Source organism: Bombina bombina, chromosome 1, assembly GCF_027579735.1.
Source record: "Bombina bombina isolate aBomBom1 chromosome 1, aBomBom1.pri, whole genome shotgun sequence".
Taxonomy (NCBI): domain Eukaryota; kingdom Metazoa; phylum Chordata; class Amphibia; order Anura; family Bombinatoridae; genus Bombina; species Bombina bombina.
In genome coordinates, this window is record NC_069499.1 from 247,614,533 (window position 1) to 247,629,061 (window position 14,529).

Consider the following 14,529-nt stretch of genomic DNA (forward strand, 5'->3'; position numbering starts at 1 on the left):
TACTGCATGCTCAGTGATTTCTGCTGCCATTCAGTAAGCCCAAAGTTGCTGTCGTCCGCTTCACTTTCCCTGTACAGACTCTGTGAGTAGTGTGTGAGCCAGGGGTCTGATGTTTGTATTACACTCTTGACTCTTTGATGGGTCCTGTGACTAACATTTAACAAATGAGGTTTCTCTTTTGGCCTATACCAGGTGCATAATGAGAAACTTCATTTGTTGGTTTTCAGTCATGTGACCGATCATCGGTAATGAAGACCATGTTATGTCTAAATGCACCAAAAATACCTTTTTTTTTTTTTTCCCATCTCTCTTCTCGTTTCGGTGATGTGTAGTTAATCACACAAGTCAATTTCTTTTTTTTTTTGACAGGTGTTTTTTTTTTTTTCTCTAAAAAAAAAAAATTAAAAAAATTACCAGTCTGAATCCACTTCCACCGAGCACAACAAAAAAAAAAAAAAACAGACTTTTATGTCATAAAATGTTTGTAATTGTACATTATAGATTTCAAGAAAAGGTAACTTGTTTTTCCACTACCCTTGTTCTCCAATTTATTATTATACCCAAAATGTTTATTTACTCAGAGTAAATCGCGGTCAGTATATGGCTAGGTTATAACACAATATGTTTAATTATTCTTAAAAATAAAAATGCATGTACCTGCCCAACATTTAAAGAATGGTCAGTCCAGATGAAAGACACCCTGTTAATGGAGGAGTACGGATATTTTAAAATTAATAAAGTAGCTTTCTTTCACAATCTTAAATTTATATGGGATGAAATACAGCACAAGTTGCCCCTCAACATTAGGACTTATTCACAAGATTCAAGTGTAACATGAGAAAGATGACGCTTAATTTACGATAGACAGTTGTACCACATAGGCTTTGACTCCCCTCTCACTATTATGCCATCCTAGGGACAGAATAACAAACAGATCTGAAAATGACCCAATAAATAAGTTATGGACGGAACGAATTCACATAGTGATATGTATGGCACATAGGTTCTTGTGAAATTGTACTGTATTTATATGTAAGAGATTCGGTAGTTTTGGTTAAACGGTTTTGTTTTTGTTCTTAAATGCCTTAACAGTCTTTAAGTTTCCTGATATAAAAAGTACATTGGTTATGACACCAATGCTAGCTGTATTATGTACTTAATACAACTCTGTATACGACGTGTTTAAGAAATGCATACAATATCTAATGTACCGTGTTATATGTAAAACCCAATAAAGACAAATTATTTTTTTTTTTTAAAATGCATGTACCAAGACAATAAAATTAATATATATTTCTAAGTTCTTTTTATTAGTTAAAATTTGTAGACACATTGAAATATATTTGTAGGAAACCAGATATGAGTCAGTACTATACACGTTTAAACTATTATAATATGCTATGCAAAGATCATAAAAATTACCTTATTCACAATAGTCTCCCAAATCAGAGCTGCATTTAAATATCACAATGAGATACCAGAATCTTCTGTTATTAACCAATAACTTTCTAGTTCAATGATCAATATAGATTACCCACTTACTATGCTTAATTAATAACTACAGTACCAGGGATATAATCACAATAAACAGTTTATGTACAGTTCTGAAAGAATTCACTATAATAACTGATTTTATAAATCTGGAGTATAAACCCTGTCAAATAAATAATTTAGCAATAATGACTAAGGTTACACAGGATTATGAAAAGCAAAACTAAAATACTAAGTGCCCTTTTTTTAAATCTATTAACTGGAATTTTACTATAGCAATAATGAATGTATTTGCTTTAAAATATCAAATCATAGGATTAATACATTACCAACATGAGCCAATCTGTAGTTCAGTCTTTTCCAAGTTCACCTCATATGAAAAATAAGGGTATTTGCAATGTGGATAAGAAAAGGTAGCCCAATTTGCTAAAAGTCAGCAGCCTCTCTTCTCCTCTTGCATTCAGCTTATATATTCTAATCATTGGTGAAATTGGAAACTCACAACGGAAGCTTGTCACGGATTGGCCCTTCGAGTCGAAACTTTTGATTGGCTACTTGGGTTTGCATATGTTCTTAACGGACAATACATTTGGCTGTCATACCATTCTAATACCCTAGGGGGCAGCAGACAAAGACAAACTGTTTCATTCAATTATTTCTAATCCAAATAGCTCCCTATATGATTATTTAACAATACTATAACATTGCATTAATCACTTACAATATTAATTATAGATGGGGTAATATCATATAATTTTTCTGATTACCCCAAAACCAAGCACATTATGTTTTTAACATATTACTACTATCCCAAAATCCATTAAAAAATTTCATCTGGTCATTTCCCCACATTTATATACAAACACAGCTCTCTATGGGACAACCACGTGTGTATTTGTTAAACATGCCTGAAAAATAAAAGATCAGGTTATCAAAATTGGCCATATTAAATCTTCAAACATCCTATGTTCAAAAAGAGGGAACAAAAATACATAGGTTAAGACATGTTGAAATTTTGGCTTTCAAGTTTTCAACTTCCTAGGACTAGACTATTTTATATCCATTAAAAATATATACAATAGCATTTTCCTACAATACTGAGGTATATTTTATTTGAATTCTAAATACAAGTTGTATTTTCAATGAATTTCAAAGCCACAATAATATTTTTCTGTTTAGCTAGCAATAAAGACGTGTATCTGATGTTCAGGGGCAATTAACAAGTCTATGCTAATCACTATACAGTCAGAATTTTATTTGCTTATCTGACTTTATGTAGAGAATGTTGTCTTCAAACATTCTAGGATATATGCTGGCTTGGTTACCTCCTGCAGGGCTGTGCACTTCAAAAGCTAAACCTTTTTGTTTCAAATGCTATGTTAATCAATCTTAAAATTGGCATAAGTAACACCTAATACATTATTTATAAAGCTTTGAAATTAAGACGTTAAATGCTAAACAGCATTATAAACCTAATAAAATAATCACACAACACAGGCATTACTTGCATTTTTCTGCAAACAGTTCTTTCTATGCATTCCAATCTGGACTGATTTTATACATGGGAAGATCTTGTTTCTTTGCAAGCTGCTCAATAGGTCTGGTTAAACTGATTAATTTCAGCTTGCTCGGCTTGCCTATCTTTGCTGCAACACAAGCGGACAGTTCCACCTACTGGCTATTTTAATCAATGCACTGCTTCTCAATGCTTTTCAATAGCAGTCACATGACTGAAAAAAAAGTTGTTATTCTGAAACCGTGCAAATTGAACCGTTTTTGTAAACCGAGGGCCACCTGTATATGTATGTATGTGTATTTTCCACTGACATTTACAGATGCCCTGACACCGCAAAGATCTAAGAGCCATGACTCCAACAACAAACCATTGGCAATAATAATTGCATGAAACTCCTCACTTTTTTTTTTTTTTTTTTTTTTTTTTTTTTGATAAATTTAATTATGGAATAGGGAAAATGTTGTTTTAAGGTGACAAATAATTTGTAACCCTGAAGACGTGCAAATACTAAGAAAATACTGAGGATGCAATGCTCAAATAAAAGACAAATATGCATTTGTCTCTAGGGGCACTGCATGGAAAAAGACTTCAGTTTTGTTTGTTTGTGGGATCCATCTTGTTATAGTAGAGTTATTTCTGTCATTTCAGTTAAACGGACACTCAAGCAAAATTAAGCTTTCATTATTCAGATAGAGCATGCAATTTTAAAAAACTTTCCAATTTACCTCCATTAACAAAATGTGCAGTCTTTTTATATTTAAACTTTTTGAATCAACAGCTCCTACAGAGCATGTGCAAGAATAAGTGTGTATGCATTTGTGAATGGCTGATTGCTGTCACATGGTACGTGTATGCATTTGCGATTGGCTGATGGCAGTCACATGGTACAGTGGGAATGGAAAAAGACATAACTTTTAAAATTGTCAGAAAAAAATCTAATACTCATTTGAAGTTCAGACTAAGTGCTATTGCATTGTCTTATCTTGCATTTGTTGATTATGCAAGTCTACTGTGTTGACTGGTCCTTTAAGCCTTAATTGAAAGCTAAAAGTTTAAATTCCTCTAAACACTGAACCATATTTTAATTGTTAGTTTATCTTTATAACCTTTATCATAATGATTACTTGATTCATACTAATGATCTACCCCCCCCCCATCACAACTAGGGTTGCCTCCTTTCATGGAGAAAATACTGGCCATGCTCATTAGCAAATATTTACATAAATCATTATACAGCATAGCTCTGGGACTAAACCTGCTAGGACTGACATTACATTACCATTTATTTATAATTGGATTAAACCACACTTAAAGGGACACTAAAATTAAACTTTTAGGATTCAGAGCATGCGGTTTTAAGACACCCCCCCCCCACCCAATTTACTTCTATTACCAAATGTTGCACATTCTTATTATATGCACACTTTTTGAGGCACTGGCTCCTACTGGGCACACGTTCATAGGGTATATGTATGCTAGTCTACGATTGGCTGATGACTGTCCTGTTATACATTGCCGGGTGAAATGGGGAAAGATACATTTATCAGAAGAAAAAAAATCTACTGCTTATTTTAAATTCGGAGTGAGCGTCTTTAAATTATGCACTTGTTAATTATGCAATTCTACTATCAAAAGAAATAAGCATTTCCAAATGCTACCAGGATGATCAAACACGTCCTTGCACTCCAGAGGTGTCCTAAAGACATTTAAAAAAAGAATTAATGGAATTAAAGGAGGGCCATCACAATAAAAGTAAAAGTAGCTTTTCCCTCCAATGTTCCCATTCCAGAAACACTTTTTCTGCTCCTTCTGTAAAAGCTGTATCATAAATGGCTAGATTTATCAAGGGCTAGGAGAATTCTCCTGTATATTCTCCTCCAAGTTCTCTGCAGCTTGTCCTTGGAGAGGCGCACCGGTGCGCACACTTTTTTTTTTTTTTTTTTTTTTTTTTTTTTTTTAATATGCATGTATTAAGTTGCGCTGTTTGGAAGGCGAGCTTGGGCAAATTATGATTAATTTTTCCATTCGAAAAAAGAATTAAATCTCTTCAATCCATTACATTTGCGTTTTACATGCAGCAAATTTGCAGATTATTTTTGGTGAGACTATAAAGTGTTGACACAATACATTTTTAATTTAACTTTTTTTATAATAATGACACTTTGTAACCATAACACATTCAAATTGTTAATAGAATTTTCGTTTTTTGTGGGTTAATTTTGCATTCTATATCTGGCATATGTATCTAGCTAAAGATAGTCCTGCAAGAATCAAAGTATTCCATCAGAAATAGATGTGATCATGACACAGGTTCAAAGAGATAATGATTTCTAATGCTGTTCTCCTCAATACCTCTGGAGAACTATGATATGCTTACTTGTAGGAGAACTTTGCGTTCTCCAAAGGACCAGAAAAATGATAAATTGGTAACTGGGCGTAATGCTAAGGTGGACTCTAGGAAATGCGACTAAAACTAGCAAATGTAACTTTTTCTTTCATGTAATTAACAAGAGTCCATGAGCTAGTGACGTATGGGATATACATTCCTACCAGGAGGGGCAAAGTTTCCCAAACCTTAAAATGCCTATAAATACACCCCTCACCACACCCACAAATCAGTTTTTACAAACTTTGCCTCCAAGGGAGGTGGTGAAGTAAGTTTGTGCTAGATTCTACGTTGATATGCGCTCCGCAGCAAGTTGGAGCCCGGTTTTCCTCTCAGCGTGCAGTGAATGTCAGAGGGATGTGAAGAGAGTATTGCCTATTGAATGCAGTGATCTCCTTCTACGGGGTCTATTTCATAAGGTTCTCTGTTATCGGTCGTAGAGATTCATCTCTTACCTCCCTTTTCAGATCGACGATATACTCTTATATTTACCATTTCCTCTACTGATTCTCGTTTCAGTACTGGTTTGGCTTTCTACAAACATGTAGATGAGTGTCCTGGGGTAAGTAAATCTTATTTTCTGTGACACTCTAAGCTATGGTTGGGCACTTTATTTATAAAGTTCTAAATATATGTATTCAAACATTTATTTGCCTTGACTCAGAATGTTCAACTTTCCTTATTTCCAGACAGTCAGTTTCATATTTGGGATTATGCATTGAATTATCATATTTTTCTTACCTCAAAAATTTGACTTTTTTCCCTGTGGGCTGTTAGGCTCGCGGGGGCTAAAAATGCTTCATTTTATTGCGTCATTCTTGGCGCGGACTTTTTTGGCGCAAAAATTCTTTTCCGTTTCCGGCGTCATACGTGTCGCCGGAAGTTGCGTCATTTTTTGACGTTATTTTGCGCCAAAAATGTCGGCGTTCCGGATGTGGCGTCATTTTTGGCGCCAAAAGCATTTAGGCGCCAAATAATGTGGGCGTCTTATTTGGCGCTAAAAAATATGGGCGTCGCTTTTGTCTCCACATTATTTCAGTCTCATTTTTCATTTGCTTCTGGTTGCTAGAAGCTTGATGTCTGGCATTTTTTCCCATTCCTGAAACTGTCTTATAAGGAATTTGATCTATTTTGCTTTATATGTTGTTTTTTCTCTTACATATTGCAAGATGTCTCACGTTGCATCTGAGCCAGAAGATACTACAGGAAAATCACTGCCTGCTGGATCTACCAAAGCTAAGTGTATCTGCTGTAAACTTTTGGTAGCTATTCCTCCAGCTGTTGTTTGTAATAATTGTCATGACAAACTTGTTAAAGCAGATAATATTTCCTTTAGTGATGTACCATTGCCTGTTGCAGTTCCCTCAACATCTAAGGTGCAGAATGTTCCTGATAACATAAGAGATTTTGTTTCTGAATCCATAAAGAAGGCTTTGTCTGTTATTTCTCCTTCTAGTAAACGTAAAAAGTCTTTTAAATCTTCTCTCTCTACAGATGAATTTTTAAATGAACACCATCATTCTGATTCTTTGGACTCTTCTGGTTCAGAGGATTCTGTCTCAGAGATTGATGCTGATAAATCTTCATATTTATTTAAGATGGAATTTATTCGCTCTTTACTTAAAGAAGTACTAATTGCTTTAGAAATAGAGGATTCTAGTCCTCTTGATACTAATTCTATACGTTTGGATAAGGTTTTTAAAGCTCCTGCGGTTATTCCAGAAGTCTTTCCTGTTCCTAATGCTATTTCTGCAGTAATTTCCAAGGAATGGGATAAATTGGGTAATTCATTTACTCCTTCTAAACGTTTTAAGCAATTATATCCTGTTCCGCCTGACAGGTTAGAATTTTGGGACAAAATCCCTAAAGTTGATGGGGCTATTTCTATCCTTGCTAAACGTACTACCATTCCTACGTCAGATGGTACCTCGTTTAAGGATCCTTTAGATAGAAAAATTGAATCTTTTCTAAGAAAAGCTTATCTATGTTCAGGTAATCTTCTTAGACCTGCTATATCATTGGCTGATGTTGCTGCAGCTTCAACTTTTTGGTTGGAAACTCTAGCGCAACAAGTAACAAATCGTGATTCTCATGATATTATTATTCTTCTCCAGCATGCTAATAATTTCATCTGTGATGCCATTTTTGATATTATTAGAGTTGATGTTAGGTTTATGTCTCTGGCTATCTTAGCCAGAAGAGCTTTATGGCTTAAGACCTGGAATGCTGATATGGCTTCTAAATCAACTCTACTTTCCATTTCTTTCCAGGGAAACAAATTATTTGGTTCTCAGTTGGATTCTATTATTTCAACTGTTACTGGTGGGAAAGGAACTTTTTTACCACAGGATAAAAAGTCTAAAGGTAAAAACAGGGCTAACAATCGTTTTCGTTCCTTTCGTTTCAACAAAGAACAAAAGCCTGATCCTTCATCCTCAGGAGCAGTTTCAGTTTGGAAACCATCTCCAGTCTGGAATAAATCCAAGCCTGCTAGAAAGGCAAAGCCTGCTTCTAAGTTCACATGAAGGTACGGCCCTCATTCCAGTTCAGCTGGTAGGGGGCAGGTTACGTTTTTTCAAAGAAATTTGGATCAATTCTGTTCACAATCTTTGGATTCAGAACATTGTTTCAGAAGGGTACAGAATAGGTTTCAAGATGAGACCTCCTGCAAAGAGATTTTTTCTTTCCCGTGTCCCAGTAAATCCAGTGAAAGCTCAAGCATTTCTGAATTGTGTTTCAGATCTAGAGTTGGCTGGAGTAATTATGCCAGTTCCAGTTCCGGAACAGGGGATGGGGTTTTATTCAAATCTCTTCATTGTACCAAAGAAGGAGAATTCCTTCAGACCAGTTCTGGATCTAAAATTATTGAATCGTTTTGTAAGGATACCAACGTTCAAGATGGTAACTGTAAGGACTATATTGCCTTTTGTTCAGCAAGGGAATTATATGTCCACAATAGATTTACAGGATGCATATCTGCATATTCCGATTCATCCAGATCATTATCAGTTCCTGAGATTCTCTTTTCTAGACAAGCATTACCAATTTGTGGCTCTACCGTTTGGCCTTGCTACAGCTCCAAGAATTTTCACAAAGATTCTCGGTGCCCTTCTGTCTGTAATCAGAGAACAGGGTATTGTGGTATTTCCTTATTTGGACGATATCTTGGTACTTGCTCAGTCTTTACATTTAGCAGAGTCTCATACGAATCGACTTGTGTTGTTTCTTCAAGATCATGGTTGGAGGATCAATTTACCAAAAAGTTCTTTGATTCCTCAAACAAGGGTAACCTTTCTGGGTTTCCAGATAGATTCAGTGTCCATGACTCTGTCTTTAACAGACAAGAGACGTCTAAAATTGATTACAGCTTGTCGAAACCTTCAGTCTCAATCATTCCCTTCGGTAGCCTTATGCATGGAAATTCTAGGTCTTATGACTGCTGCATCGGACGCGATCCCCTTTGCTCGTTTTCACATGCGACCTCTTCAGCTCTGTATGCTGAACCAATGGTGCAGGGATTACACTAAGATATATCAATTAATTAATATCTTTAAAACCGATTGTTCGACACTCTCTAACGTGGTGGACAGATCACCTTCGTTTAATTCAGGGGGCTTCTTTTGTTCTTCCGACCTGGACTGTAATTTCAACAGATGCAAGTCTCACAGGTTGGGGAGCTGTGTGGGGATCTCTGACGGCACAAGGAGTTTGGGAATCTCAGGAGGTGAGATTACCGATCAATATCTTGGAACTCCGTGCAGTTTTCAGAGCTCTTCAGTTTTGGCCTCTTCTGAAGAGAGAATCGTTCATTTGTTTTCAGACAGACAATGTCACAACTGTGGCATACATCAATCATCAAGGAGGGACTCACAGTCCTCTGGCTATGAAAGAAGTATCTCGAATTTTGGTTTGGGCGGAATCCAGCTCCTGTCTAATCTCTGCGGTTCATATCCCAGGTGTAGACAATTGGGAAGCGGATTATCTCAGTCGCCAAACGTTGCATCCGGGCGAATGGTCTCTTCACCCAGAGGTATTTCTTCAGATTGTTCAAATGTGGGGGCTCCCAGAGATAGATCTGATGGCCTCTCATCTAAACAAGAAACTTCCCAGGTATCTGTCCAGATCCCGGGATCCTCAGGCGGAGGCAGTGGATGCATTATCACTTCCTTGGAAGTATCATCCTGCCTATATCTTTCCGCCTCTAGTTCTTCTTCCAAGAGTAATCTCCAAGATTCTGAGGGAATGCTCGTTTGTTCTGCTAATAGCTCCGGCATGGCCTCACAGGTTTTGGTATGCGGATCTTGTCCGGATGGCATCTTGCCAACCATGGACTCTTCCGTTAAGACCAGACCTTCTGTCACAAGGTCCTTTTTTCCATCCGGATCTGAAATCCTTAAATTTAAAGGTATGGAGATTGAACGCTTGATTCTTGGTCAAAGAGGTTTCTCTGACTCCGTGATTAATACTATGTTACAGGCTCGTAAATCTGTATCTCGAGAGATATATTATAGAGTCTGGAAGACTTATATTTCTTGGTGTCTTTCTCATCATTTTTCTTGGCATTCTTTTAGAATACCGAGAATTTTACAGTTTCTTCAGGATGGTTTAGATAAGGGTTTGTCCGCAAGTTCTTTGAAAGGACAAATCTCCGCTCTTTCTGTTCTTTTTCACAGAAAGATTGCTATTCTTCCTGATATTCATTGTTTTGTACAAGCTTTGGTTCGTATAAAACCTGTCATTAAGTCAATTTCTCCTCCTTGGAGTTTGAATTTGGTTCTGGGAGCTCTTCAAGCTCCTCCGTTTGAACCTATGCATTCATTGGACATTAAATTACTTTCTTGGAAAGTTTTGTTCCTTTTGGCCATCTCTTCTGCTAGAAGAGTTTCTGAATTATCTGCTCTTTCTTGTGAGTCTCCTTTTCTGATTTTTCATCAGGATAAGGCGGTGTTGCGAACTTCTTTTGAATTTTTACCTAAAGTTGTGAATTCCAACAACATTAGTAGAGAAATTGTGGTTCCTTCATTATGTCCTAGTCCTAAGAATTCTAAGGAGAAATCGTTGCATTCTTTGGATGTTGTTAGAGCTTTGAAATATTATGTTGAAGCTACGAAATCTTTCCGTAAGACTTCTAGTCTATTTGTTATCTTTTCCGGTTCTAGGAAAGGCCAGAAAGCTTCTGCCATTTCTTTGGCATCTTGGTTGAAATCTTTAATTCATCTTGCCTATGTTGAGTCGGGTAAAATTCCGCCTCAGAGAATTACAGCTCATTCTACTAGGTCAGTATCTACTTCCTGGGCGTTTAGGAATGAAGCTTCGGTTGACCAGATCTGCAAAGCAGCAACTTGGTCCTCTTTGCATACTTTTACTAAATTCTACCATTTTGATGTATTTTCTTCTTCTGAAGCAGTTTTTGGTAGAAAAGTTCTTCAGGCAGCGGTTTCAGTTTGAATCTTCTGCTTATGTTTTTTGTTAAACTTTATTTTGGGTGTGGATTATTTTCAGCAGGAATTGGCTGTCTTTATTTTATCCCTCCCTCTCTAGTGACTCTTGTGTGGAAAGATCCACATCTTGGGTAGTCATTATCCCATACGTCACTAGCTCATGGACTCTTGTTAATTACATGAAAGAAAACATAATTTATGTAAGAACTTACCTGATAAATTCATTTCTTTCATATTAACAAGAGTCCATGAGGCCCACCCTTTTTTGTGGTGGTTATGATTTTTTTGTATAAAGCACAATTATTCCAATTCCTTATTTTATATGCTTCGCACTTTTTTTCTTATCACCCCACTTCTTGGCTATTCGTTAAACTGATTTGTGGGTGTGGTGAGGGGTGTATTTATAGGCATTTTAAGGTTTGGGAAACTTTGCCCCTCCTGGTAGGAATGTATATCCCATACGTCACTAGCTCATGGACTCTTGTTAATATGAAAGAAATGAATTTATCAGGTAAGTTCTTACATAAATTATGTTGTTTTTGTTTTTTTCCCCCCACACCGGTGCACCTTTGCGAACTAAGTGAGAGGAATGTATAGTCAGACTGGCGCAATTTGCATTAATAAATCGGAGGATTCAGTCGTATGCAGATTTATAGGTGCAATTTTAGGCAAATTGCTTTGATAAATCCTGCTCTTTAAACAGGATTTATCAAAGCAATTCTCCTAAAATTGCGCCTATAAATCCGCATACAACTAAATCCTCTAAAGTGTTTCACCACAAGCAACATTTTTTAAGTAAACCTATATTGCCTCCAAAAAATACACAATACATTCATTTTATAGATGGGATGACTCTTGAAAATCAGGAAAAAGTTGATCACTCTTGCAATCGCCCAATCCGCATCGTCTCATAGATGTTTTGACCCAAGCTTCCCTATGAGAAAACTCACTAGACAGCCAGGGAGGTGTTCCCATCCCGTTAAAGTGCACTTTAATAAAATAGGCCTAAAGGGGGGCCTCCTAAACACCCCTAGCTGAAGTGCTTTGGGGGTCTGGAGGGTCTCTTTAATGGAAATGAGTGCTTTCTCTCTGGTACTTCTGAATCAGTAGAAGGATTAGAGGAGACAAAATAATGTCCTTTGTTTAGTTATGTGGATGATTTCTTTGTGTTTGGTTTTTTTTTGGGGGGGGGGGGGGGGGTTGCCTGTTCTCATGTACTGGCTAAAGAGGTTCTTTATAGTTCACATGTTCTACAAGGGACATGAAACCCAACTTTCTTTTCTTTCATGATTCAGAGCATATAGTTTTAACCAACTTTCCAAATTTGCCTCTTGATTTTTTGGCTTCATTCTATTGGTATCCTTTATTGAAGGAGCAGTAATGTACTACCGCAATCTAGCTGAGCTCATCGGTAAGTCAATGACTAGGCATATATGTGCAGCCAACAATCATCAGCTAGATCCCAGCTCCTGAGCCTATCTAGGTATGCTTTTCAACAAAGGATTCTAAGAGAACGAAACAAATTAGATAATAGAACTAAGTTGGAAAGTTGTTTAAAATTGCATGCTCTTTCTGAATCATGAAAGAAAATGTTTTTCCATTTCTTTTTAACATATCCGGACCTTCAGCAAGTTACTAAATACATATATCTTTATTTTATTTTTTTCTCCATGGCTTCAAATTATATATCTATCTATCATATTACATATATGTACTCAGGAGCATCCAGAAGAGCACTAGATGGCAGCAGTGTTTCCTGTCATACAGTGTTCCGGACATGTACACTATCTAGGTATTCTCTTCAACAAGAAAACCAGGACAATAAAGCAAATTTTATAATTTTAAGTAAATTGGACCTTTTTTTTTTTTTTCTATACCTTTTTGTCCGGACCATGAAGGTGACTTTTTAGCACCACTAGCTATTAGGAAGACCCCCCTGACTTTGCTTTAGCTGCTGTAGATTTGGTCTACCAAAGTTACAGCAGCTAACACAGAGGGCAGTTCATATCCTTTTAATGCCCCTGTTTACACATTATCTGTGTACTGCTGTAACATTTACTTTCCCTTTTTCATGATTTACAATCTGACTAAATATAGTTACTCCATGTGACATGTTCTTTACCTTTAATGAAAGGAACAAAGGCTTTGCTGCATCTGGTCTGAATGCGCGCTTTTGTGTATTACTATTGTGTAAGCTGGAAGTGCACTTGCAGCGAGTGTTCTGCAGATACAGTAGTATTTCATGGGAATGCACGTTTTGTTATATTATAATCTGCAAATAAAGATTCAGAACATAAATCAAATGAGTTTTTATAGTAAAACCTTGTTTTTATTTTCTTCTGCATAGGTTGACATTGCTCCATGAGAAAGTAATGGGGTATAAAGCTACTATTCTTATATGGAGCTGTAACTTTTGTCTTTCAGCTGTCTGGATGCCAACCTGCCCCTGAAGGATACTCGCCCAGCCTCCGATGGCAACAGCAGCAAGTAGCTCAGTTCTCTGCTGCTCGTCAGGTAAATGGCCCTTTTCATTTCTTCAAATTAATTATTATTTTTATTATTCTTTATTTATAAAGCGCCACCAGATTCCGCAGCGCTGTTCATAGGTAACAAAGATAAAAGGACAGTACAATATGAGACACCAGACAAAATTTAACAAACAAATACAGGAGGAATTGGGAGCCCTGTTCCCGTGGGAACTTACAATCTAAATAGGTAGGAGGGTGAGAAACAGGAGGTGGGGACTGCAAAGGTGGGAATGATGTTAGTGTGAAGTTAGATGAGGGCAACTGTTAGGCAAGTGGAATTCATTAGTTACTGATTTGGTTATAGGCTTCCCTGAAAGTCTGACAGCTCGAGGAAGTGCGTTCCAGAGGGTTGGTGCCGCACGAGAGAAGTCCTGTAGTCTAGCATGAGAGGAGGTGATGGTAGAAGATTCAAGGAGTAGATAGTTGGATCTTAGGGGACGGGCTGGAGTATATTTGTTGATGAGTGAGTTCAGGTATGGGGGGGCTGCATTGGTAAGGGCTTTGTAGGTCAGAGTGAGAATTTTGAATTTAATTCTGCTGTGAATGGGGAGCCAGTGAAGGGACTCGGAGGGGTGAGGCAGATACAGAGCGTCGGGAGAGGTGGATTAGCCTAGCAGAGGCATTTAGGATGGATTGAAGGGGGGAGAGGCGGGAGAGAGGAAGTCCAGTTGGTAGGTTGTTACAGTAGTCAAGCTGGGAAATTACTAGGGAATGGATTAGCTGTTTAGTAGTTTCAGCACTCAGACAAGGACGAATTTTGGAGATATTGCATAGGTGGTTGCGACAGGATGAAGAGAGCAATTGGATGTGGGGTATGAAGAACAGATTGGAGTCGAGTGTAACTCCTAGGCAGCGGACTTGGGGTGATGGGAAGATAGTGGTGTCACCGACAGTGATAGTAAAGTTAGAAACTGGAGTAGAATTAGTTGGGGGGGGGGGGATTAGAAGAAGCTGTCTTGGACATGTTAATTTTTAGGTGGTGAGAGGCCATCCAGGAAGAAATGCCAGATAAGCAGTCGCTGATGTGGGGAAAGGACAGAAGGAGAGAGTGCAGGGGTGGATAGGTAGATCTGAGTACCATCAGCATAGAGGTGATAGTTGAAGCCATAGCTACTGATAAGTTTACCCAGTGAGGAAGTATAAATAGAGAAGAGAAGAGGGCCTAGA

At 37.4% G+C, this 14,529-nt stretch overlaps 1 protein-coding gene across 3 annotated transcripts in view; it reads left to right on the forward strand.

The window, feature by feature from the left end:
• Positions 1-14,529, forward strand: part of GEMIN2 (gem nuclear organelle associated protein 2) — a 53,776-nt gene that overhangs the window by 4,160 nt on the left and 35,087 nt on the right. For all 3 annotated transcript variants that reach the window (XM_053697915.1, XM_053697913.1, XM_053697914.1), the window contains exon 3: positions 13,259-13,348. In XM_053697915.1, coding sequence (XP_053553890.1) covers positions 13,259-13,348 — 90 coding nt within the window. The remainder of the gene's footprint in view (positions 1-13,258; positions 13,349-14,529) is intronic.